Source organism: Lacerta agilis, chromosome Z, assembly GCF_009819535.1.
Source record: "Lacerta agilis isolate rLacAgi1 chromosome Z, rLacAgi1.pri, whole genome shotgun sequence".
In the NCBI taxonomy this organism is placed as follows: domain Eukaryota; kingdom Metazoa; phylum Chordata; class Lepidosauria; order Squamata; family Lacertidae; genus Lacerta; species Lacerta agilis.
The window spans coordinates 28,564,750-28,592,192 of NC_046331.1; the positions used below are offsets into that span (position 1 = coordinate 28,564,750).

The 27,443-nt window shown below is 43.2% G+C and overlaps 1 protein-coding gene across 5 annotated transcripts in view; it reads left to right on the forward strand.

The window, feature by feature from the left end:
• Positions 1–22,941, forward strand: part of ZNF185 (zinc finger protein 185 with LIM domain) — a 64,155-nt gene extending 41,214 nt beyond the window's left edge. For 2 of the 5 annotated variants that reach the window (XM_033137712.1, XM_033137713.1), the window contains exons 15-29: positions 76–147; positions 1,935–2,018; positions 2,328–2,435; positions 5,444–5,542; positions 7,889–7,984; positions 8,891–8,989; positions 10,802–10,885; positions 13,934–14,188; positions 15,525–15,623; positions 16,006–16,092; positions 17,480–17,548; positions 18,941–19,021; positions 19,539–19,641; positions 20,279–20,377; positions 22,459–22,941. In XM_033137712.1, the coding sequence (XP_032993603.1) occupies positions 76–147; positions 1,935–2,018; positions 2,328–2,435; positions 5,444–5,542; positions 7,889–7,984; positions 8,891–8,989; positions 10,802–10,885; positions 13,934–14,188; positions 15,525–15,623; positions 16,006–16,092; positions 17,480–17,548; positions 18,941–19,021; positions 19,539–19,641; positions 20,279–20,377 (1,435 nt within the window). In that variant the 3' untranslated portion in view covers positions 22,459–22,941. The remainder of the gene's footprint in view (positions 1–75; positions 148–1,934; positions 2,019–2,327; positions 2,436–5,443; positions 5,543–7,888; positions 7,985–8,890; positions 8,990–10,801; positions 10,886–13,933; positions 14,189–15,524; positions 15,624–16,005; positions 16,093–17,479; positions 17,549–18,940; positions 19,022–19,538; positions 19,642–20,278; positions 20,378–22,458) is intronic. The other 3 variants (XM_033137715.1, XM_033137716.1, XM_033137717.1) reach the window with 3 other exon arrangements.
• Positions 22,942–27,443: the final 4,502 nt, after the last annotated feature.

Genomic DNA, 27,443 nt, shown 5'->3' on the forward strand with positions numbered 1-27,443 from the left:
CTTGGTTGGAAGGAGTGAGAAAGAAATGAATCGTAATTAATTTCCAACTGCTTCTGCTTTGATTTCCATCCACAGTGAGAAGAATGAACGAAAATCCGAGGCCACACGAAGTGCTGAAACACCTAGTGCCGTTATTTCTGAGGACAGGTAATCCTTCTCGTATTGTTCTATCCTAAAACACCTGTAATTCACTTCCACATTTACTGCAGAGGTAAAGTGTTTAGCTTACGTACACTGTTTGCACAGCAGTGTCAGAGGGTAATTTCAACTTGCATTCTTTTACACTGACTAATCCTATACATATTTACTTACCCCTCTACTAAGTGTGTTTACAATTAATGCTGCTGCTTTTTTAAAAAAGCACTTTCAACAGGCATGGGGAACCTTTTTCAAGCCATTGGCCGCATTCCCTTGTGGGGAATCTTACAAGAGCCACATGCCACTGATGGGCAGGACCAGAGGCAAAAGTGGGCAGATAATGTAACATAAGAAGAGCACTGCTGGATCAGGCCAAAGGCTCATCTAGTCCAGCAGCCAGCTGCCTATGGGGAGCCTGAAAACAGGACCCAAATGCAACATCACTCTCCCCAGCCACACAAAAGCCAGGTGTGCATGCACTTTCCCATCGAGGCAAGAAAGAGCCATTATTACAGTTCCAGCCAGGTAAAAGCACTTGAGGAAAGCACAGAGCAGTGGGCAGTGAGGGGCATGACCTGGAGAGAGTCCATGGGGCCACGTGTGACACACAGGCCAGAGGTGCAACCCACGTGCCCAACAAAAGTGTTACACTGCATAGTGGTCAGAGTGCTGGATTAAGAATTGGGTTTAATGCCCCGTTCTGCCACAAAGCTCACTATTCCCCAGCAGAATCCACCTGTCAAGGGCTGTTGTGAGGATAAAGTGAGGATGCATATTTAGACAAACGGTAGAGTGAAACGGTAATGAATAACTGGAATACTTGCATTTTATTTTTCCAACCATGAGGGTCATGATTACATTCATAATTAAAGCAGAAACACAATATCAGAAAGGATCAGAAGCACTAAAGATAGCATGTACAAAATTTGGAGAATTAAAATCAATATGCTTTCCTCTCAAAGTTTTAAAAAATAAACTAGAAGTTTATCAAGCTGCTCTCAATGAACTTTCCCTAAGTTTTTGAGGCAGCTAATGCATATCTAGCTATTTACTTATTTACCCTGCTGTTTTTTTCTGGGGGTACTCAAGGGTACACAGTACTGGCACCTCTTTTTCGCACTGGTCGAGTACTGGCACTGGTCGAGTACTGGCACCTTTTTTTCTAGAAGAAAAAGCACTGCTTATTTGATATTTAGATTAATGCCCTACTCCTCAGTCTGCTACAAATTTATCTCAGGCATATAGTATAAATACGATTTGATGGTTGGCATTGGATCTATTTTTTAATTCAGCAGAGAGTAAGTTTCTTCCTTGGTTCAGAATATAAGAAAAAAAACACAATACAGTTGATATATCTTTTCTTATGTGATCACCAAAAATGCAAAATTAACAATGCAATTCCATATATGTCTACTCAGAAGTAAATCCCAGTGAGTACAGTGGGGCTTACTTCCTGGAAAGTTGTACAGGGTCACGGCCAAAGTTGTACAGGGTCACGGCCATAGCTGGCTTTTTTCTAACTCCCTAAATTGGGAACGTTTTTCACTCTTTGGGTGCACATTCCCACATCCCAGGAATAGCATGGCAGTGGTAGGTGGAGCCAGAGTAAACAAGAGGGTGGAGCAATGGATGTGTTCGTTCAGTAAGTTGTATTCTGGGCACACAAAAGTTGGAGTTTCCTGAATATACACAGCCCAACATTCCTGCATAGATACCTGGAGTAACAGAAAACTGGTTGAGAATGGAACAGTGGTTGTAGGCCTCTTATTAACCAGATGCCCTCTTGCCATCCACAGCTGGGAAACAAGAAAGCCCAAAAGTACAACTGTGAGTCAAACACCTCCACACATCATCATCTCCCCAGAGGCGAGCCCAAAGAGGTAAGAACTTCCTAATTCATTTTTGCTGGCGCTCAGAAATCTGTCCCGTTTTGTTTGAATTCTTTTGAGAGATTGCATGAAAAGTTCACATTAAAATTGTACATGCTATTAAATGCATCACTGTATGTGTTATTATTGTATGTATTTTTGTATGCATTTCCACAAAGCTGTTCCAGTGCGCATTTTATGAGTGTCTTAACTGCAGCAAAAACTGGGCCAAATACATCCCTACTTCTAAGTATGGAAATCCCCATTAGTCACATTTGTTTGGCCAAATGTCCTCACAAAGGTTCATTGGACTTCCTTTAGCAGGCCCACCTCTCATTATCGAACCAGAGATGCTTTCTCTACACCTGAGACTTATCTTCAGTCCATGGCTGGAGAACACCTGCGTGACGTAGATGTTGGCTCCCCAAGGTAAAAGGGCATGACTAAAACTTTGGAGGTCTAAAGATAATGTAAAATAGTGGCTTCTTTTTAGATTATAATGATTAATTTGCTTGTTGCATTTTCATCACACCATCCTCCAAGATGGGTATTCTGGGCTGTATGTCTCCCTCCTCCACCAGCTTGTGATATCTAGACTTTATTTATTTATTTGCAGTATTTATGGCCTGCTCCTCAATAAATATTTTCAATCTAAGAGCAGGGAGCAAAGTTAATGAAATAAAGAGAGGAAAAACCAAGTAGACCAAAAGTTTTTAAAAAATTACAGGTCCAATGACCAACAATTTAACCAAATACTTAGGTAAAAGCAAACACAAGGCATTCAAGCAATTTAAATAGAATAAATAACCTGTGGTTTTAGCAACAGCTCCCACTCTGTTGTTCACTTACAGCAGCCCACTCAGTCCTCCTCTCTCTCACACACAAAGACACTCTCACACTCTATGCCAACAGACTCTGTGGCTTTTAAGTAACTTAACCCCTTTTCTTCCCCCACTCCAATCCATCCAGGCTCTCACCCTGAGTGGTATGAATTGGTGCCCACAACCATCCACAACAAGAAACCCCACTGCCAACAGAGAAAACACACATGCACAAAAAGAATGCAGGTGGCAATGTGCCATAGCTGCTGTTTCTCTGCCAGCTTTTCCAGTCCTGAAGAGACTCATGGGCTCAAGGGCAGTAGTGCAACCAGGGGGGAGATGTGCAGGTACATTTGCTGGTGTCCACGCTCCGGCCCCCTCGTTCCTTTCCTTTCCAGCCAGCACAAAGAGTGTTCAGGGACTTCCAGGTCACCCCCTCCCTTTCTCACATTTGCCATTCCAAATGTATGGGATTCATTTTAGTGGGATATGGGTGGAATTATTTGAATATTTTGATTACTGAACATATGAATATTTTTGACAGTGGTTGCATGGGTATCCTGTGGGGGGGGGGATATCCTTCCTCCTGCAATTTAATTCTAATTTTAAAAGCTTCTAGCATTTGTAGAAGTTGATAAATGAGACAAAAGGTACAGGCACTATTTTTCACATTTTTGATGAAAAGCTAGCCTGCTCCCTCCTTTCACTTTTTGACTACGTCCGCCCTGAAAAATTTCCAAGGAAACCCAAAAGAGGGTGGCATTTACAGTGGTGGAAAGGCGAGTGGTGGGGACAGCTTCCGGGGGGGGGATAGTTTTGTCGTTGCCTACGAGAATGAAGCTCTACACACAAAGCTCCTGAACTGACACCAAAGGTGGTGGCAAGACTTCCCCCTAAAAGTGGGTGGTGCGGGCATGGATTCTGCCACCACTCACCTCATTGCCACAGCATTTCAATTCAGTTTAATTAGAACTCTAGCATGGTAGTAACCTCCCATGGACAAGAATATTCACGTAATTTCATTGTTGGCACCCCTGAAATCCCCACCTTGCTCTGTTCCAAGGTCCAAAAATTAGCCTGCACCTGAGAAAAGGCACCATAATTGCAATTTTCAGCAGCTGCCAATTCACCCCTAAGAATGTACATTGGAACACCTCACAGTATTCCAGTAGTTCATCAAGCTCAGTATTGTCTGCACTGATTGGCAGTGGCTCTCCAGGGTCCCTCCCAGACCTACCTGGTGGTGCCAGGAATTGAACCTGGGATCTTCTCAGATGCCCTACCACTGAGATATACCCCTTCCCTACTCTCTCAGGTAGGTTAAAGCTGAATCTGGCCCAATTTCACTTACTGGATTTCATGTGCAGCAATGGACCTGTGTCTTCTAAGTCCAGCCCTCTAGGTCTGACACTCTAACCCCTGCAACACGCTATATCTATGCCCAGGGTCACCAAATGAGCTTCCTAAGCTTAGTGAAGATTTAAACTGCGTCTTCCCTGTTCCCTTTTTCCCCCTGGGGAGTTAAGGCTGGGAAATGAGATGCATGAACACACACGAAAATCCTGCTGGATCAGGCCAAAAGCCCATTTAGTCCAACATCCTGCTCTCAAAGTGGCCACTCAGATGCCTGTGGGAAGCCCAGCAGCATGAGACAAGTGCAACAGCACTCTCTCCCCCACTTGTGTTTCCCAGCAACCGGCATTCAGTGGCAGCATTCCGCCTTTGATACCGGAGGCAGAATATACTGTTGTCATGCTCAGCAGCCATTGACAATCAGTGTTGCTTCATGCGTAACAAAAATTCGCTGGATGTTTTCTTGGCAGATCAGCCCCAGATCACAAAGAGGGAAGCTCCACTAGGGAGGCCAAATACGGGAGCCCGAGTTCACGAGCCACAGAATTCACACAGATTTTGTGTGAGCATGGAAGGGGAAAGTGGGGAGCAAACTCACTAACAACAACAACAACATTAATAATAATAATAATAATAATAATAATAATAATAATAATAATATTTATACCCCACCTATCTGTCTGGGTTTCCCCAGCCACCCTGGGTGGCTTATATAAAAACAGCATATATAAAAACATAGTAAAATATCAAGCATTTAAAACTTCCCAATACAACCACAGTAGGGCCCCCAATTGCATGTAAGCAGCATCTAAAGTGCTTCTGAAAAGACTTTAGAACAGCAACATGCTCCCTGCACATGGGCCAGTGTGGTGTAGTGGTTAAGAGCGGCAGACTCGTAATCTGGGGAACCGGGTTCGTGTCTCCGCTCCTCCACATGCAGCTGCTGGGTGACCTTGGGCTAGTCAGACTTCTCTGAAGTCTCTCAGCCCCACTCACCTCACAGAGTGTTTGTTGTGGGGGAGGAAGGGGAAGGAGAATGTTAGCCGCTTTGAGACTCCTTCGGGTAGTGAAAAGCGGGATATCAAATCAAAACTCTTCTTCTTCTTCTTCTTCTTCTTCTTCTTCTTCTTCTTCTTCTTCTTCTTCTTCCAGTTTAATAGTCACAATACAAATGAAAAAGGGGGTGAGGCTGGAAGAGGAAAACCAGCAAATCCAGGCACTGAATATTCATCTAACACTGAACTGTATTTCTGTCTCTGATAGGGCTGGCTCTTTCAATAGGGACAGCACCGATACTCCTTCTAGAGCAACATACAGTGTTCCCACCCATTTTGACAGCGATGGGGATGCCGGCTCACAAAGGTACATAGGAAAAAGCAAAATTGGTATTTGGGCTATATTGTCATCAGCCTTCTTCCCAGAAGGTCAGAACCAGGTTTCAGCTATCTTAGGTAAAGAGTCCAATTTTAGGGAAATATTCCATATTCTCCCCCCCCCCTTGATGGGGGAGGGAACCACATAATTTGGGAGGAATTTGCTATCATAATTAGGAATGGGGTTGGGAATTCAATTCACCATGCTTTAAAAAGCAAGCCAACCTAATCCGCACTTCCCAAACCGGGGCTGCATTTCCCAACTTCCTGATAATTTCTGCATTTTATATGATCTTTCACATGGCATAAAAGCCACTTGTGGAAATCTAGCAGAATCCACGGGGAAATTTAGTGCTAATTGCCTACAGGAAAAGAAATATATTTTCTACCTGCTAACCTGGAAAACTACGGGAGTTTTTATCTATAATTTCCCCATGATTGTCATGGATTGTGTTGCCATCTGACAAAATTTGGGGTGGTATTCTAACATACAGTTATTTACTGCCATTTTCATGGGTAAAATAATGGAGGAACAATGTGGTCTGCTATTGTGTCATACCATGCCCGGTAGTGTGAATGAAATTTAGCAAGATATGGTAGTATATCGATCAAACGGCTGCACCCTGTCTATGTACACAGAGGTCTGCTTGGCACCAGCTTGTCCTTGTTTTGGTACCCTGTGCATTTGGGCAGCACCAACGATTGGATGTTTTTACTCTGGCTGTGTCTTGAATATGCTTATGTATTTTTATCACTGCATTTTATTATTGTTGCAAATTGCTTTTGGGATTTTTGTGTGTGTGTGTGTGGGGGGGGGTTATTTATAAAATCAAGGAGCCTAACCTCAGCTGAAGCAATGCTCAAGGATGATGGGAATTGTAGTCCACCAGCATTTGGAGGGCTGCTGGTTCCCCACCCCTGCGCTGAAGGGTCCTTGCACACAACTACTCAGACTTCCGGAAAATTCATCAGAGATACGTTGTCCTAAAGCTTCGTAAGCCATGCTAAGAATTAGCGTCATTGGTTCTGCAGTAATTCATTGTGTTCATGTGGGTTAATTTAGGGTTGCCATATGTCCGGATTTTCTCGGACATATCCAGAATACTGCAGTCGGCAGCAGTGTCCGGGCAGAAATCAGCCAAATGCCCAGGAAAATCCAGACATATGGCAGCTCATACGTTTTGCATTTAAAGCACATGATGCTCCCCCTAAAGAGTCCTAGGGACCATACTTTACTCTTCATTGTTCTACAATTCCCAGCACCCTTAACAAACTACAGTTCCCTGGATTCTTTGTGAGAGGCATGTAGTTTAAATGTACAGTGTGCATGTAGCCATTGTCTAATGGGAGCAAGGCGCACCTTCTGGCAATTTTATGGATGGCAATAGTTTTCGGTGGACTGGAATTGGCAGCTTACCCAGTCCCAGGATGGGTGGCGGTTGCGGCCTGTCGCGGAGGGCCTCGATTCCCAGGGAGCAATGCTGGGCGAGGTGGCCAGCAGGTGGGGGATCCCAAGGCTGGTTGCGGGTGTTCCTGCCATCTGGTTATTTGAATTCTGGCCCATCTGGCCAGGCTGAGCCGGCGGGGCTTGTGAGAGGACCAGAGTGAAGCAAGTTTCTCTCATGTCTGCCCCTAGCCTACAGAAATTCTGGCTGTGCCCACACTTGGGACTGTAGTCAGGCGAAGAACAACCCTCCCTCTCTCCACCCCATTTAGTGATGCTGTGGTTTTTGTATACCAACCTTCCTTCCTTCCCAGGGCACTGCGCTTACTGGCTTTCCTGTGGTTCAGTAATGGTTGCCCTTTTCCGAGCTAGGAAGGAATTTGTCTGCAAACAGATTGGCCCCTTTGCAGGTTTTGCCTTCCCCATAGCAATAGTTGCACCTTGGCTCGATAAGGCATTAGGTGGAATCCTTTTAGTCTAACATCAGGCCAGGGGTGAAGTGGTGCATCACCCCTACCTCAAAACTGTGCGGTCACAAAGTACCCCGTTAAAGGGAACTAGGTGGAAGTTTCTGTCCAAAAGCCAAGACATGGGGCAGATGGGCCCTAGAGCTTCCTTCAGTGGCCTGGGAGGGCCATCCATGTCTTGTGGAGAACTCATTAATCCCAGGCTTGACCCTGTCATGTGTCAGCCCTCTACCTGGGGGCTGAGATAATATACATCCAGTACCTAAGACAAATCCTACCTACACCTGGAATCAATAAAGTCATGGCCAATTTTAAATCCAAGAACATTGTCTTGTCCAGTTTGTTCACCTTCTAAGGCTAGGCCTTGCTCCCTGGGGAGGTGTCACTGCAAGTGGGTCCGCAACCGTCTCCTTTCTTCTTGCAGATCTTTCTCTGACTTTGAGAAGAAGGCTATGCAAGAGATGGCATACGAGAGTCCAAGTGACACAGAATACAAAAAGGTGGAAGCTCATCTGGCAAAGTAAGGAGGCAGAGAACAGAAGGTTCCACCTTCGCCACTTGATATAGTCGGGGCAAAAGTCAGATGAGCTGCTTTCTTTAAAACTTTTCACAGAAGTAGTGAGAGGAGGACCCTGTCGAACCTTCCCTTTGTTGAAGATATTTTGCAGCTCCACTGTCTCTAGGATACCAATGGCATTTTTCACCTGTGCCTTTGTTCCTTAAAAGTAACTCTTGCTTCTGATATGTGTGTGTGTGTGTCCCCGTGTCCCTGCAGCACTATGTTGCGGTGTGGAGTGTTTGTCTCCAGAGTTCGAACCACAGCGTTCCATTCCCTCTCCCACTTTGTTTTCCAGTTTTTCTCCAAAACTGTCAACCAGTATTCCATGCTTACAGAACATGTTCAGTTTCCATTGTTTATTTATACTTAGGCTACAGCCCTAATCCCTGGCAAACAATAGCAGGGCTTGATGGAGTGGTACAGCCACAGCCCTGCCATGCCCTAGGCAGAGCAGAAGGTGTGGTGGAGGGAGAGAGGAAGGAAGCCCCTTTGCTGCACGAGAACCCAGGATTGAAAAGCAAAGCAAAAAGCAAAGCAAACCCAGATCAGGTGATGGCATGGCTCATGGCAGTTCAGGGGGCTGGATTGCTTTCCCATTTATTTCTGATGTTCTTTTTCCAGTCTTCATTGCCAGATTTACATTAAAATCAAATACACATTAAAACAAAGCAGGCAGGAAAATATACAAACAATCACACAACCAGCAGAGATAAACTAGTGTGGCAGTCCTATGGGAAGCTTCCAAACAAGATCCGAGCTCACCTCACCTGTGATTCCCAACAACTGGTATGGAGAGGAATATTGCATCTGTATTCTTCTTTTTTTAATGGACAAGATTTGCCAGTGTTACTGTCTTTCCTCGGTCAGATCTGGTTCATGGTCCAGTGAAAGCAGCCTTAGTACCGGCATCCAAGGCGAACACCTGAGAGCTGTCAAAAGGGATGAGTCAGAGCTGGAAAGTGCAAGGTGAGTGCAGGGTTCAAGAACTGTTCTTGCTGCGATGGAGTATCACTCTGTGAAAAGGACATGCCTTGCTCACAGAATGCTCTCAGGGGGTCCTCTCCCTGATGGAACTCAAGCAAGTAGCATCAGTTTCTTATCAGGAGCAAACTTCACTGGGTCTTCTGGAGTCTCCACCACTGCCTGCATATTTCCTCTGTTGCAGGGAAAATAAATGGGTCTTTTGGGCAGGGAAAGGAAGAAGGTATAATGGACATCATTCTCCCCCTTTGCAATTAAATGTCAACTTGCAAAATTCACACTTCCCAAATCAATACACAAACCAAAGCCAAACTATCCTTCAAAACTTTGCACTTCTCTGAATTGTGTGATGCAGTTATCCCACCAAAGAACCCATACACAAAAGTGTATATGAATGAAAAGTGCATGGGGGATGCACATGCTTGTGAAAACAATGTACATAGATGCATTCTGTTTGGGGGAAATTGCTTGCAAAAATGCATATACTAGGCAAAATCGCATACCAAAATTGTGCATATTAGAGGAGGCACACATGACAATTATGAATTTTCATGTAGACTGTAGAAATAAATAAATGCACAAATGTTTGCAGAAATGTGCCAAACTGAATTTAATATTTTTTTGGGGGGGGGGGAGAAATGAGAGAAATGGAAATGGACAGATTTATCCTGTCTTAGAAGGGAGAAAGCTGTGGCAGTGCTTGCAGTTTTGAAGTGAACAGGCTTCTGTCTGTGTTTTCCACACAGTACAGTGGTACCTTGGTTCTCAAACTTAATCCGTTCCGGAAGTCCGTTCCAAAACCAAAGCGTTCCAAAACCAAGGCATGCTTTCCCATAGAAAGTAATGCAAAACGGGTTAATCCATTCCAGTCTTTTAAAAACTACCCCTAAAACAGCAATTTAACATGAATTTTACTATCTAACAAGACCATTGATCCATAAGATGGAAGCAATAAACAATGTACTGCAGTCACACAATCAATTCATCAGTAGTGGTCTTTGGTTTCCTGTGTGAGTGGAGTGGGTGAGCGTTTTTGATCAGGTTAGCCAACCACAAATGAACAATCACACCCTACGCCAACCCCAACCTCTCTCACCACCAAAGGAGCACAAGCGAACAACAGTGAACGTGCACCAACCGCTGACACCAAACCCTACATATATTAAGTAAAATAGAAACATTGTCACCCCACCCCACCCATCTCCCCATCCCGCCCACCTCTTTCCCCCTTTTCTTCCTAATGTCTCAACAAACGAAACTGACTTGTAAAAATGTTACATGGAAAAAATATGAGAGAGACATTGCACATACCTTTGTAAATCAAGAAAATCTTTAATAAAAAATACTTTTAAAAAATCAATCCATCAGTAGCTGAACTGGGTTCCACACAGTCACGTAAACAAAACAAAAAGAGCCACAACAACAAAACCACAAAATAAACAGCAAAAGCAGACAGACCTCAGCGTAACACTCAAAACGGAAGTGTGGCACTCAAAATGGGAGCATGGCACTTAAAATGGAGCACATTTGGCTTCCAAAAAAAGTTCACAAACTAGAACACTTCCGGGTTTGCAGTGTTGGGTTCCAAGTTGTTTGAGTACCAAGGTGTTTGAGAACCAAGGTACCACAGTATGCTATATGCAAGGTCCCACTTGTCTCCAACTTGCTCACAAGGATTTGAACAGGGATGCTTGTTTTTCTGGCCATCTCCGCCCAAATGCTCACAGCAATGGAAAGTTGGAAAGCATGGTTTGCACACACATACATATGTTTATATCCCCTCTATTTCCCTGACAGGTCCAGTTCTCTTTCTACGGAGAGTGGCGTTGCCACTCCGGAAAGCCAACAAGGAGAGCACGGGTCAGATTCGGACGCATCAGGGTAAGGAAACATGGAAGACTGCAGTGTCTGCAGGGTTGCCAGTCCTCAATGATCTCATAGTTCCATGCTTGAGCTGTAGCCTGGGAAGATGCTGCATTACCCGACAGCCTGTAGCCCTCCAGATGTCAATGGACTCCAGCTCCCATCAGAAACATAGAGAGTCCCAGGTTGAAATCTTGTCTCTACCATAAACTGACTTAGGTGACCTTCAGCAAGCTTCTCTCTCTCTCTTTCAACCTTGGTATCCACATCTGCAATATAGGGAATAAGCATGCAAGGTGAGCCCTGTTGGATCAGGCCAAAGGCCCATCTAGTCTAGTTCTTACAGTGGCTGACCAGATGCCTGTGGGAATTCTGCAAGTGGAATATGAGTGCAACAGCACTCTGCCCACCTGAGCTTCCCAGCAACTGGTATTCGGAGGAGCAGTGGAGGGAGAACATCACCATTGTAGCCAGCAGGTACAGATACTCTTAACCTCTTTTAAAACCATTGAGTATTATTTACATTTCTACTACAGCAGGACTTACAGCAGGGAACCTATGACCCTCTAGTTGTTAGATTATAGTTTCCATCACCCCGGTCATTGGCCATGCTGACTGGGGCTGATGGAAGTTGGAATCCAGCTACACTTGGAGAGCCACAGGTTCCCCATCCCTGTTGTAAAAATATCATTCCCCCCCCCCCAACCAGTGCACTGTAGAGCTGCCATTTCCACCTCCCTGCCTCTTATCCTGCTCTTTAAGAGCATCCTGCCATGAGAAAACAAAGCAAACAAAACTCTTTCTCCATTGTTTTATTGTTCCACATGCACCTACTTGTTTTCCATGTCTGAGGCTGCTGTGAAATGGACAGGAGTAGGGCAGGGGCCAAGCAACGGCAGGTAATGTGAGAGTCTCACTTAGTTAGTAAATGTACATAATGGGTTGCTGCTGCTGCTGCAAGTTTCTGATAGAGTTTATCTCTCCACTGAAGAGGATGAATACTTTTTATAACTTAGCCCACAACACTTCCCTAGCTGCGCATCCACAGAAGACAGCAATCCGGAATTGCATGCTCAGTGCACACCCTCTCACGAATTACGTCAGCATGCAAAATTGTGGTTTATGCTGACGGCATGTTAAATTTGATGGGTTATTTCACCACAAAGAGGGAAATGCCACATGCTGAGTATAAGCAACAGGAAGAGGTAGTAGAGCATCTGCTTTGCATGCAGAAGGTTCCACCGCTCTAGCAGTGAAGAGAGATGTTTTCATGGCCTTCTTGAAAGCCTGTGCCAAAGGGGGGCATGCATAAGTCATTCAGAAGGGAGTTCCGTGACTCTCTGTTGCACACATCAGCCATTCCAGTTGGCACACAAGTAGGGCCTTCAGTGCAGATCTTAGTGTACAGGCAAGGTCATGATACTAACCTGTGCCATGATGGTTAGGACAGTGAAACAAATATTCACCTGCTATGACTTCGGTTCAGTTGCCTCTTGTCTTTGGCAAGAGAGAAAGCAGTTGCTTCACTTTCCCCCCCTGTTATATGAAAGTTGCAAAACATTAAGTTGCAAAACATTAATCTTCATCTCTCTACACTCAGCATCTTGAGTTCTTGAGTCTCTTCCCAAACATTCTAGCAGCTGATCTCATTTGTTCCTGTCTTGTGAATCCATTTAAGTTTGTTTGTGTTATAAATTTTACACCTTTCTTAAAGCGGCAATCAAAACTGGGTATAGTATTAGTATTTTTCAACTTGCTTATCCTGTGGAACTGTGCTATCTGCACTCTAGTGCTTCCTGAGATGAAGTTTCTTTTGTTGCGATATATTTTCTGGCATATTTACATAGTTGGGTCTTCTCATTTTATATTACTGCTTTGCGGCCAATCGTTTTTAAACCTAATCCTATTCTTCTTATTGTTTACAGTCCTTCTCAGTTTTGTGGCACTAGTTAATTTGACAAACACGCTGACAGAAGTGGTTAATGAGAAATCGGAACATCACTTAATCTCAGGCTGGCAATAAGCATATTGTGTGTCTTGTTAATCTGTTAGAAACCAAAACACAGGTCAGATTTTCAGCCAGAATGAGACGAGGATATTAACTTCTTCCTATGTTGTGTTGAACTGTGCCAAGGCCTTTATTTGGAATGTGAAATATCATGTTTCATGGTGCATTATTTACCTTTCTACCGTCTTTTCATCCATCTTCCACTGAGTTCTCCAAATAGATGCTGGTAACTCTGAAAGTTCCTCATCTAGTTCTTTCAGCATCCATGGGTATACCTTTGCATCCTGCTGGTCTGAATTTATTTCAAATAGCCAAATATTCCAGAATGGCAATCTGGTTTAGAAAAAAAAACCAAAACATGTCTACTGAAAAAACTTCATTAGAATTGATATTTTGGCTATTTGTTTTTATTCTCATTAAGTTTTCATCATTCTTCAGCTCCAATTCCAGCTAAAGTTAGTTCCAACAGTCCCATTAAAAGCAAGGGGGATTCGTTGGGAATAACTTGTTCTATTTTTTTCTATAGGATTTCGCTGATCTGGTGGCTTAAAACAAAACAAAAAATATGGCACAGCTTTTCTTTCTGGCACTTTCCCTTATTTTTCAGACTGGTTAAAACTTCCTTCTTTATCACTCAAGTGTTCTAATCCTAAATACATTTATTTGGATGTGAGATCTATTGATTTCTGCTTTGGATTGCTGCCTTGTTTTTCCTTGACTCTTCCTCCTCCTCAGCATTAAAATAGTTTGCAATTTTGCAAACTATTTGGCATTGTTAGCACCACCAGATGTTGTGGGCTTCCTTTTTCTCCAGCTGCTTTCCATCTGGATAAATTTATCCACCGTTACATATTAATACATGCCAGGACTTGCAAACCATCTTGCTGTCCCCTCAGCTTTGGACAGAGGAGGCAACATTCATTCTTGTAAAGCAAACATGGTGCTGAGATTCTCCCATGTTTTATGGATGAACTACTCCAATAGTTAATCATGGCAGATAGGCAACAGAGTCATCCTCTGAGAGATCTTGCTATGATGACAATTAGGATTTCTTTTAGTCTCTCCAGGGGGGTTACTTTGGGCATGTCAGAGACAAGTCATAGGATGCCAACCTATATGGACAACCCCAGTGTGTTGGAGAGAGATCACAGGAGATCGTCATATCTGGATTGCCAACCCAACAATACCATCAGATCAGACACTAGGCATGGGATGTCATCATATCTGAGCAACCAGCCATCCAACGCCAGAAAGTTGGAGATCAGTCATGAGATAACATCATATCTGAACAACCAAGCATCCAACAGTGGAAGGTAAAGAGGCTTTGAACAGTCCAAAAGACCTAAGTAAGAAATCCATAGAGAACAGTAGAGTGAAAGCAGTGTGGGAATTGGACCTGAGAATCTTATAACCTGGCTCAGATCAGTTGGATTCTGGTCTGTATAGTAAAGAGTCTTCAGAAGTCAGTGGAAGCAGTAATTTATGAATCATCACAACCAGATAACACGGTAGCAAAGAGGCAGGATATGCAAGAACACCAGTGATGGCTTGAGACTAGTAGGAAGGAAAAATCAGCTCAGTTGCCATGGATAGCATTATTGCAATAGGTATCACCATTATCCTAACTTTGCTGATCCCATGCTTGTGTGCAATCCTGTTCAACCCTCTGCGAGCAAAACAGTGGTTTAGCTGAACTTCTTCTTATCCCTGCAGCATGCTTGTCCTGCAGAACATTTTGAAATATGTGGCTGACGTAGTTACTTCTCATGCCAGAATTCTATGCACTAATAGCAAACTCATTCTTCAAGTATCCATCTTTGTCCATCCAAAATGGTACAGTCTGTGTGCAAGACGGAGAACGTAAGAATAGCTCAGCTGGGTGAGGCCAATGGCCCATCTAATCCAGGACTCTGGTCTCACATTGGTGCATCAGATGTCTGTGGGAAGCCCACAAGCAAGGCCTGAGGGCAGCAGCACTTTCCTCTCCTGCGGTTTCCAGAAATGGGAATTCAGAAACACACTGCCTTTTGACAATGGAAGCAGATAATAGCCATCATAGTTAGTAGCTCTGTTCTAGGTATCAGCAGGCTTGAGGGAACATCAAGGTTTATAGAAGTACAATAAATCCTCTAATGGAGGGGTGGGGTAATCCAAAATAGGCAAATGGGGACTTAGCATGTTCAGTGATCATGGAATACTGGCTGGTTTGTTAGGGGAAAAGAATGGGAAATTGTGGGAATGGGAAGCAGTGTCCTGGAAAAGGACATGGCTGGCTTCCAGGAGAATTATGCAGTGCCGTATTTTGTTGGTGGTGACTATTATCAGAGAAACATGTACAGGTACTGTGCAAGAACTGAGCTTAATGTGCTTTAGAAGCACAAAGCAAAAGGAAAAGTATATTTTACTGGAACAACTAAAGGTTAATCCAAAAGGAACAAAGGCATCTAAATAATGAATAAAAATGTCTATGTATGGACCAAAACAAGCGCCTTAATTTCTTTAAAATGTAGGAATGGGTGTTTTTAATAATGCACATGTACTTTGAAAGCTCACTTTGGTTATTTAGAGACAACCCATAAAAGGCGTCATCTCATTTGTTCTTACATTTCTTGCTGTTTTGCTAACACTGATAAATTTGTTTCTTCCCAGTATGTCCTACTACCCCTTCAGAGATGGCCCAATAACTGGCTCCCCAAGGAGCCACAGGGTGCCTTTCTATAAGGACATCTGTGACACAGATATCAGAAGGTAAATATGAGGTGGTTAAATAGGTTTGGGTGGGATTATTATTCACCCATAACAACCTGCCAAAGCTTTAAATTGCTGGCACAGATATTTGGCCCTAGCTTGTTCATAGTGCTGGGAACTATATCTCCATGAGGTTCCCTGTATCCACAGTTCCCAGGATTGTTTGTGGGAAGCCATGTGCTTTAAATGTATGTTGTGGAGGTGACCAGTGCTGCTGTTTCTTGGACTGTCTACACCTGGCCAAACATTCATTGATGGCTGCTCAGGCAATGAGGGGATACAGCAGAGATGCCACTCTGAATGTCTTCTCTTCTCTGACACATGCCCCTGAGCTGACATCTAATTAGATGTGCTGATCATCTAATTTCCTTTCCCTTGACAGGAATTCAGATGAGAGGGCTGCGACAGCTTCCTCTCGGCTTAAGAATCCTTCGGCCTCTGGTTATGACTCAGACCCCACCACATCAAGGTAAAAAGTGGAGGTCAAGGGGAAGCTAGTTTTCATGGCTACACACTCCCACAAGTCATCGTACGCTGCCTGTGACATTAATACAGTGACAGAACTGCTTAGTGGTTCCCAGAATGTGGCCTTCATTTCTGCACTTCCAGAATCTCGCCTTCATCTCTATGTTCTAAGGAGATCAGGATATTATACAAGTTCCCCTTTCTCCTACTTGATTCGGCACTACAACCCTGTCAGGTAGATTAGACTGAGGACTCAGCTACATTGGGAAAGATAAAGCGCTGCAGAGTCCTGTTTTTCACCAACAGGATTTCCCTGTATGAAGTCTACAATGTGTTTAACCGAATCCCTTCTTTGATGTGTCTAGATCCAGCCTGAGAGAGATCATGGCTAGCCCAGAGTCACCTGAGAAGGGCTTGTGAGGAGGTTGCACTAGCTAGCTTCACTCTTCAAACAACCCTCCACCAGCCATAATATGGCACTGTGGAGGAGTCCAGCATGCATGAGTCTGGGTGGTGCAGTGGTTAGAGTACTGGACTGAGATCCGGGAGATCGGGGTTCAAATCCCTACTCACCCTTGAAACTCACTGGGTGGACTTCAGCCATCCACATCCTCTCAACCTAACCTACCTCACAGGGTTGTTGTGATGATAAAATGGGGAGAAACATGTATCTCACCTTGAGTTCCTTGGAGGAGAGACAGGCTATAGGTTTAACAACAGCAATAATAATAATAATAATAATAATAATAATAATAATATTCATCTGTAGCCATATGTGGCCCCCTTGCACTGCCACCAAACACACAGCAAGGCTACTGCATGCATCATCAACAAGGGCGAGCAAGGGTTATTCATTGCAACCTCATGTATCCTTTACACATGCTTTCAAACCATGAGGGTATTCATTGGAACTCCCTCTAGTGACCATGGCTGAGCTAGGGATCTGAATGTGGGTGTTCCTGCTCCTTTTCTGGCACTCTCTAAACCAGTGGTGTCCAAACTTTATTCAAAGAGGGCCAGGTGAAGGTCTTTGGGGGCCGGCCAAAAGGCCAACCAAAGTTGTTGACCTTTTTTGGGGGGGATTGAAGTTGTTGAGCTTTTTTTTAGGATTTTAACCCAAGAAATAAGCCCCTGAAACTCTTAGACTGTCTAATCTGAAGTGAACTTGGTTCTTCTACTTCTACAAATATTTATACTCCACTTCCACCTTGAGGTGATTTACAGATGGACCCCCCCTGCCCCCGCTAAGACATAGAAAAAAATTATCATTAAAAATTGATAGAAATAATATGTTATAGATAGATAGAAAGTAGATTAGATTAGATAGATAGATGATAGATAGACAGATGTATAAATCAACGTGTTTAAAATCTGTTTCTTGCCGTTTTTAGCAAAGGCCTTCTCTTCGTGAAGCAATCAGTCAACAGCACAGAATTGTCATCCTCACCACGTTACAATAGGTAAGGGAATGAAATATGGAGTGGATGGGTGTATCTATGCCATTTTTATGTATGGATAAATCTGTGTGCAAAACATTTTGTTAGTTTGTCTTTGGCTACTTTGGCTCTGATGACACAAAAAAATGGTCCCACACATGCAGAAGATGCCTCAGATGGCTCCTCCAAATCTGATGATGTAGTAGATGAGAAAAGGCGTGGATATAGGAGGGGATGAAGCAAAGACTTGCTTTGGAGAGCTAGCATTTATGTGGGAAACCAGAAATATCTCTGACTTCCCCTGGATATTTCCAAATTAGAGCCTGCCTTGCAATTACCATCCTTTGTTCACTCACTTTTAGCAGAGCATCTAGAGAATATCAGTGTTAGGCCATTGCAGACCAGTGCTTTCTGTATTGTTCACCAGTGCCTTTTCAGTTCTGATTTATGACATTTTAAGTTTGGGTGCAATAAGATGCAAGTACAGTACTAACCCAGCCAGTGTCAAAGTTGCTATTAAGGCTTTAGGGGGCTCCTATGCCTTTAATTAAAGGTTTCCAATTTGCCAGTCTTTATCCTATTGATCCTGGCTGGGAGACTAGCAATGAATTACCTTTGAAAAGCTTCTCTTAATTGGCTCAGTGTCCTGTCCCTACAGTGGGACAGCTTTAAATAATGATTTCCTCTCTTGTTCCCTTTTCTTTTCTATTTAGTAAAATAGTAGGACACTGAAGAATTAAGAAAGGCTATTGCATGAGGCAGTTAGTAATCTTTCTGCTGTGGTCAACAGAGAGTTTCCAACAGGAAACTTTTTTATTAATGTTAGAGGGACCTTTCACTGAAGAGGGCTATATTTGTGAGTAAACATCATAGAAATAGAATTGTAATAAAGGTTGTGTGGGATATCCATTTTAATTCAAAATGGAAAAGCCTCCAGGACATTGGGTACTCCAGCATGAAAGCAACCTCTCTCAGTCTGCCATAATCTCTCTGTGTTGCTCCTTGCAATCTATAAATATTTGTGTATTTAAATGATCCTCCTTGTATGCAATATTTGATTGCAAAGTCAATTGAATAGCACAGATAGGGTCCAAAGAGAGAGAAAATCCTGATCACTCTTTAATAAGGAAAACTGAATGAAAACAGGCTATACTTTAAGGAGAAAAGAACAGAGAGGTTTGTACATAGTAGGGAGACATTCAACCAAGCCTACAGAGGAAAAGCTCCCTCAGAACTACACAGCCAATCAGGGCATGAGCTACATCAGCAAATATCATGTCATTCTGCCTACTTGCTAAGTAACACCTCCACATGTCCCCTTCTTGGCTAGTTGACTTTAACACTAAAATAATTAACCCTTAAGTTGTACATGTAATGTTGTACATGCAGTGATGTATTCTTACCTTCATCCCCCAGTCGCAGCCTGGCTGATTTGTCTGAACTGGAGAGGACAAGCTATAGCAGTGCCAGCTTTCTGAATAGCAGCCCCCCGAAAAGGTAGGACCATTTGTCAGCCTGGAAAGCTTCATTATAAGAAATAATTACAATGTCCAAGTGGTAATTCCTACAAAGGGACAACATTACATACTTTGGAACCAAGGAGCAATTTTTTAAAAAGGTTTTTTTATATAAGGAGCCTATTGGGTTGCTCACACAAAGTTATTTTACTCTTTTTCCCCCGCATGTATTTTTTCTTCTTCTTTTCACTAGATTTAGATTTTAAAAAAAACTTTTGCACAAAATTAGAAAAGCAGGAAATCTGGGAAAATGCAATATGTTTAGATGTAGATGCTGTGAGATCCATGGCCTTGTGTAGGGAAAGCAAGAAAAATACAGCATTGTGGACAACTGAGGATCAGATCTCCTGATGTTTGTTTTTGTTCACTTAAATCAGTCAAGAGGAAGGCTTCAGTCAAGAGCAGTGACACTTGATGGGCAAGTTGGTGGTGGTTAACCCATTCCCCTTATATGCATTCCTAAGTCCCTAAGTCCTCCTCCTCCTCCTTTACTTCAGGCCAACTGAAGACATCTGCACTTACTGTGGCCGTGAGATACGCAACTGTGCTAAGATAACCATTGAGAACCTCAGAATCTGCTGCCATGAGTACTGCTTCCGGGTAGGTCCCTCTTTTTGCCACAATTCATGTGTATGGATCTATATGGCAAGGGAAAAAATGGAGAGGTTATATCATATGGGAACCACCTCACACTTATTAATCAGAAACCTTTGAAAACAATAGTTTACAAGTATCAAGATGTCTTATTTCACCACACCAAGACCAGGCACAAAAGTAGGGTATTGGTTACACAATTTATTATCTGTTATGGGTCCCTGGGCTCTGTCAGTATCTGGTACGGTTTGGCAGCCCCAGACAGAAGAGAAGGTCAAGGAAGGAGAAAGAGCAGCTGAAAGCTTGGCAACCGGGGTGGAGGAGAGAAGGGAGGACCTTTCCGTGTAAGATGTGGAAGCAGATCTTCCAGCTGTCTCCACCATCCCTCCTGTAGATGGTAATTCAAGGAAATTTAGCATTCGGTGTGTTTCAGAATCTTCACAAGCACCTGTTCTTTGTGTGGCTGTATAACTGATGTGCAATATTTGAAAATATTAATAAGCTTGCTGCCTGTCCAACCGAGATGTGTGAATAAGTATCTTCTTTTGTATGCTGCCACTCTACCATTGTGGGATTCTTCTGGATATATCCTTCCTTTTTGGCATATTTCAGTTGCAGCTATTTCTTCTTCCTCTCTCCACAGTGTGGGATTTGTCACAAGCCAATGGGAGATCTCCTGGATAAAATCTTCATTCACCGGGACATTGTCCACTGTGATAAGTGCTATGAGAAGCTCTTCTAAGTGAGTGGGGCCTTTTCTCTGAAGCATTAAAATGGGATGGAGAGGTAAAGGACAGGAGGAGGGAAATACACTAGTATAGTATACAGCATTGTTCTTTAACCTTGGTTCCCTTGATAATGTTGGACTATAACTCCTGTCATCACTTTCCATTGGCTAATCTGGCTGGGGCTGATAGGAGTTGCAGCATCTGGAATGAGACCCATGGTTGAAAAACACTGAGGCAGAGGCTAAATACCGAAACATAAATGTTGCTGATTATATCTACTTATCTATAACTTTTAACCAATGCTGTACACACGTGGTCTATAGAGGAATTTTCCACCCTATCTGTAGGCAGAGTGATTTAGAGGGCATTTCACTGAATTTCAGTAGGGGAAGGAAAAATTGTACAACGGTTTCTTTTCTTCTCCTTTTTATTCAAAGTTGTTTTGTTTTGTTTTTTGAAATTTTCAGGGAGGATACCTCCCACCCTGCAAAAAAACAAAAACCAATCACCCCCAGGATACAGCAAATTCTCCAACAGTTTCTTACAGAGCAGACCTCACTGTAAGCGGTAGCAATAGCACAGCTTCTCCCTCCTGCAAACACACATCCACGGCTTAGCAGTAGCAGGTTCAACTGCATTGGCAGTCAGGTCACCATTTTGCACCCTTCACAGTGCCCTGGCCTTAGCTGCATTTTGAAGCATTGTGGGAGTTAAGTGGCAGCCAAAACACACACATTTTTTTAAAAAAATGGAGAAAAAATGGCAAAATCTTATTCTTTTTGTGAGGTGGGTGTGGGAATGGGAATTTTCTTTTCTCTTTTTGCCTCAGCTTAACTTTAAATTCAATGGGTTGTTCTACTTGGCAATGGCTTTGTGAAATTAATGGACCTAAGTCAGTCATATCCATTCATTTCAATGGGCCTACTCTTGGTATGATTAACACTGGATACATTCCCTGTCCCTGACATCAGCAACATAGGCATAATAATGTCCTGCATTGTCAGATGTTACAGGTAATGAATGTGGGGTACTTTCAACACTGTTAAGGAATTCTAGGAATGCTAATGATATGTTTTGTCGTTGTCGTCGTAACTGCTGTAATTATATACTAATAATATGCTTGGCACCAATGATGCAGGCACAGTGTGGCTGTGATGCATAATGTAGCTAGATCTGGATCACGTAAACTACTTATTACTAGTCCCTTTCCTACAGGGAAATCAGGATAGTATATGTGATCCTTTTCTCTCTTGCCCATTTTATCCTCTGGTGAGATGAGTTAGGCTGAGTGTGTGTAACTGGCCCATAGTCACCCAGTAAGCTCCATGGCTGAGTGGAAGGATTTGAACCCTGGCCTCGCCAGTTCTTTGTCTGCCCTTCTAATATCTCGTCCCTACAAGAGGTAGGGCCATAGCTCACTGGTAGCTCACTTTGCAGTTAGAAGGTCCAGGTTCAATCCTCAGCATCTCTAGGTAGGGCTGGGAATGTCCCCCTGCCTGAAACCTTGGAGAGCCATTGCTAGCCAAGGGGGACAATACTGAGAGCTCAGCCACGCTTCCACTTCTTGCATGCCTAAAAAAGCATTGCCCTACTCCTTCCCCAGGGAAAACTCATTCTGTAGTGCTGAATCAGAGTGTGGAGGAAACACGAATTGCTGTTGGATCCAGCTAAACGCTAAAGCGCTGTTTTCCCCAGGGGAAAGCAGTGGGAGAAAAGGAAGTGTGGATGAGGCCTGAGTTAGATGGACTAACAGTCTAACTCAGGATAAGGCAGCTTCCTACATTCCTATGGCTGCTCTGTTGTAGCAGCCAATCTGGTTGTCAGCCTTCCTCCATCTTTGGCTATTACCCGGTAACTGGCAGCAGCAGCAGCAGCAGCAGCAGCAGCTCAATTTTGCAATAGTTGCCCGTATGAGGTGGTATATTGCCACTGTGCTGTTTCGCATCACTTGCTTCTTCTTCTTCTTCTTCTTCTTCTTCTTCTTCTTCTTCTTCTTCTTCTTCTTCTTCTTCTTCTTCTTCTTGTGCCAGTGCTTTGCTGTGTTTATTGCCTAACCAGTTCATTATCGTCCATTCATTCTCCAATTTTCTCTTAGATTTCCATCGGCCACAAGAGCCTAACCCAAGAGAAGACCGTAGCCCACATGGGCCAGGATGATTTGACTGCCTTCTGACCAGCGAACATCTGTTCTTCCTCTGCTCTTATATTACTCTTTTTTAGCCACCTTTTCCTAGGGAAAGTAATTCACACTCATTCATTTAACTTTACTTCTTCCCAGTAACGGGCAGGCAGGTCCAAAATAGGAACAAAAAGCCAGTGTCACCAGTCAGAGAAAAGAGTGTTGGGAAATTATAAACTGCTGATCATTTGTCTTTGGGAAGATTTGTTGGGACACATTCATTCTGATAAACTCATCCAAATGCTAAACTGAATGTGATGCAGAGGGGGAGACATTGTCCCTATCTTCCAGAGACAGCCCTTATTTTCTGGTATTAATCTCTTTAAAAATCCTGTCTCTGGTGGTTAATTATACAATATTACACCAGGCAATTGTAATTCTGTGTGTTCCAATGCATTTCCCAATCAGTACTGGGGGGGGCAATGTTTTTTGGGGGTGGGATGGGGGGTAGGGAGCAGGTTTGTTGCACGAGAGAGCTGAATCATATTTAATTGTGCCTCCTGAATTTGCTGATATATGATTGAATTCCACCTGAAAATAGTGGCAGTCTGAAAACATCCTCTGTTTTGATTTTGGGGTGCTTTTAAACAAAATCAGCATGGAGACGTGCACACCTGGGAGGGTGGCCATATGTCCTAGAATGCAGCTTTCTGTTTGAAGGACTGTCTGATCCAAGCTTAAAGGAAAAGTACTATAAGAACGCAGATTTTCAGAAGCCATCAACAGCACCTTGACAGCAGAACTGATCAGGCTCAGGTCACACTGTCTACCCCAATAGGCTACAATATTCCTATTATATTAATTCTTTCTAAATTTGTAGCTAGACATACAAATGAGATGTGCAAGTTGTATGCAAATCTGTGACTTGTTCTTTTTGTGCACATATGATGCATTTCCTCTTTTGGAGCTATGTGGAACTGACCACCCTTGGCACATACGGAATGGGCATAGCTAGTTCAAACATGCCTTATATGCCTAACGTTGAACTCTGCCATTTCCAGGTGTTTTGTTTTTAAAGGATCATGAACAGCAAGTGATTGATAACATATCCCAAGATCCTGGACAAATACTGCCGTGCAACACAGATATTTACTGAGCTAAGAGGACCCATGTCCCCATTCATTATAGGATAGCTTCATATATCCAGTAGCTTTCCTTCCATTCCACCAAAATTGCTTGTCCGGAAATGAAATGTTGCTGAATGTGTTTTGAGTTGCATTGTAGCTAATCTGTAAATGCCCTCAGTTCTGTTGTGGGTTTGAATATTCTTAAGCTTTTTCTTCTTTTTTAAATACAAACTGCTCAACAGGTTATTCACAAGGTAAATGCATATAGATGTATAGCTGGCAAGCCTACATAATGCATAATAGTGACTGCATGAAAGGCGTTCCCTTGTGCCATCATTCTTGGTGTGAGAATAGGGTTGTGTTCACATGAGAGTCCTTATTTGACTTGTGAAATATTGGGAGATGCAGTGGTATAGTTAGGTAATTTTAGGGTCACCAAAGTGTCGTCTATGGATGTGAAAGTGCCATTGATTCATCTGGGCCCCCAAAGACTCTAAGGTCCCCCACTCGCTGCCTCCATCATCATGAAGTAGTGCAGGTGGTTGTCTTTCTTTCTCTCTGAAAGTACATAGAGCTGAAGGAGGAAGTGAGAAGAGTGACACTCTTTCCCACTTCCTTTCAGCTCTATGTGCTTTTCCAGACTTAGATTAATTCTACAGGATCTGAATTTTATCAGAACCCTTGGAAAAGCTTAGTGCATGTATTAAGCTTTTTCCTCTGTTACTAGGGGTGATGATAATTGGGGATAAACTGACCAGAATGGGTGTCATTCATGGCAGTTACTAAAAAAATCCATATAGTAATGTGGATTTATTAAAAAAAATTTATAAGAGACGTGGGGGTAGGAGTTTAGAGATGATCACTGGAGAATAGTATGAGGGGTGTGTGCCTGCCTGGTTGAGAGGGCTCCAGTAGAATATTAGTGTTTGTTGTGGCTGCTAATTAATAAGACCACCATCTTAACTCAAAATATTAAACTTATTACAGCACCTAAAAATAGTGGTGACCATTTTAGACTCTAGACTTAACAGTCTTCTCATGGGGGAGGGGTCTTTTTAGATGGTAATGTCTATTCCAGGGGTCAGCAACCTTTTTCAGGAGGGGGCCAGTCCACCACGCCTCAGACCATGTGGTGGGCCAGACTATATTTTGGGGGGAAAATATGAACAAATTCCTATGTCCCACAAATAACCCAGAGATGCATTTTAAATAAAAGGACACCTTCTACTCATATAAAAACACCCTGATTCCCGAACCATCCGTGGGCCGGATTGAGAAGGCGATTGGGCCTCATCTGGCCCCCGGGCTTCAGGTTGCCTACCCCCTGGTCTATTCCTTCACTTCAAAGAGTGGTTTGTCATTTTCCCTGTTCAGTGAGACCCTCTACCTCTGCCCAAAAGTACTGCCAGGCATCAGGGTGTTTTGGCTGGCTCATTACAACATATGAAGCAAATATGCTAGGGCTCATCCACACTCCCTGTTGTGCCTCATTTCTAGGCACAGGTCTGGTCCCTTCAGGTCCAGGTGATTTATTCCCTCCCAGCACTTTCCCCAGGAAAACCTGCATTTTACTGCTGAATTGGAGCAAATGGCAATCAGATTTTTCAGATTGCTGTTTGCTCTGATTCAGTAGTAAAACACATGTTTCCCCGGGGAAAGCATTGGGAGAAAACAAAAACATAACTGCATCGACACAGACTTGGAAAAACCAGACCTGTGTCCGGAAAGTGTGGAGCAAAGGGAAATGTTTGTGATCTTTTCTCCTAAACTTCTTTTTTCTCTGATTTTGAGCCTCAGGCTATAGCTATTTAACTCTTGCAGAAATTTAAGGCAAAACTCTTGCAGAGTTTTCGGCAAACCTTTTGCATGGTGAATTGCTATATTCATCAAACCTTTCATGTTCAAGTTTCAAGACATTAGCTTTTTCCTTTACATGCCCCTCATATGTTTTAAAGATATGCCTCCAGTTAAAATACCTGCTGCTCATGAAAATTACCAATTCTTAGTACACAAGCATGCGATAAAACCTGGTGACTTGGGCAAGATCTTTTGTTAGAAGTCCATGGTCAATATTTAACTTCTAGGCTGACTTCTTTTTCTGCAGGCTTTAGAGCACACATTTTTATCAAGGAACAAGTAAGATTTCAGAAGCTGTTTAACTGATTGCTTTATTTCCTCAGTGACATGAACCGCTGCAAGCTGCTTTGGGAAGGGAGATATAGGTCATATAGATGTTTTGCTTCATTGTCCTTGCAAACCTATTTTCTTTGAACCAAAAGTTTAATCTCTGCATAACAGTTCTAATAAATATTATGTGCAGAAAGCTGACTTAAGTTCTTAATAGTCTGTGTGATGTATTTCCTGGTGTTCCAGAGCCAAAAAGGTCCTACGCAGCATTCATAATCAACCTTCGGTCCCCAGATTTTGTTGGTCTATAACTCCCACCACCCATTACTTTTGGCTAAGCTGGCTGAGACTGATAGGAGTTACAACATCTGGACTGAGACCCAAGATTGAAGTGCACTGGTCTAAAAAGTTCATATTGTGGCACAGAGGAGACTATTGGTTTTCAGAGGAAAAGCACATTTCTCATTCTTATGGCTCCTGAGAATTGTGGCAATGTGTTATTTTAAAGAGGTGGCAGCTAAGGGAAATTTCCAAACTGCACAAAATGGAGAAAGTGGGTAGATTTCTGTCTCACAACATTGTCTCTATCTGTCTCCCTTTGCCATTAAATTGATTAGTACTAGATTTAGGAATGGGGGGAGTCCTTTGCACAACACATGATTCACTTAGGCCACAAGATGGGGAACAGGGCATAGTTCAGTGGTAGAGCACCTGGCTTGCATGCAAGAAGTCCCAGGTTTAGTCCCTGGCATCTCCCAGCAGGGCTGGGAGAGACTCATGCCTGGAACCCTGCAGAGCATAACACAAAGCCTGCTGGATCAGATCAAAGGCCCACCTAGTCTAACAACCTGTTCTCAAAGCAGTCAACACCAGATACCTTTGGAAAGCCCACAAGCAGGACATGAGTGCAACAGCTCTCTACCCTCCTGCAGTCTCTACTGCCAGTAAATCTAGACTAGGAGGAGCCAAGATGGTGCCCTCCAGATGTTTTGGACTACAACCTGCAACATCCTTGACCACTGGCTAAACTGGCTGGGGTTTACTTGTCCAGCTACAACACAACAGCCCTGCAATACTGTCAGTTGAATCTTACTCTGGTAGATGTTGCCACCTGCTTTTTCTTTCGGTCACCCACAGCCCCAGAACCAAAGGGGGAAAACTGGTGATGCACCAAATCAATTAATTTAACAAATTACTGAGGAGTTCACTCTGTACACTTTGGTTCAACCTACACACAGATTGCTTGGAGGCAGGCAGGGGTAGTTTCCAGCTGTTTTATCCCACTTGGAGATCAAAGCAGCCTGCATTCTTCCAAACATCCGAAAACCAAGAGATTGAGACCAACACATCCTGTTTTTCCCAGATGGTTCTCTTATAAGTTGAGTAAAGGCAGCAGCCCACACACCTCAAGTCTCTTCCTAGATCTCAGAAGGATGTGATGGTCTCTTAAAAAGTAGGGGGAAAGCAAGCAAAAGGGAAAAACAGAATACAGTACACAATAAATCAGAGCACTGTGGATTTAAAACTGGACTAAGCTTAACCTATTGGCTACAATACTTTTAGTCTACTTATGAATAGATTGCAAGGATGGTCAGCTTCCTGGTATGAAAATCCTGGTGTGGACCCTAATGGTAGGAGGGAAACAGCTGCAGTAGCCCTCTCCTGCTTGTGACCTCCAGCAACTTAAAAGTAGCATACATGACTAGT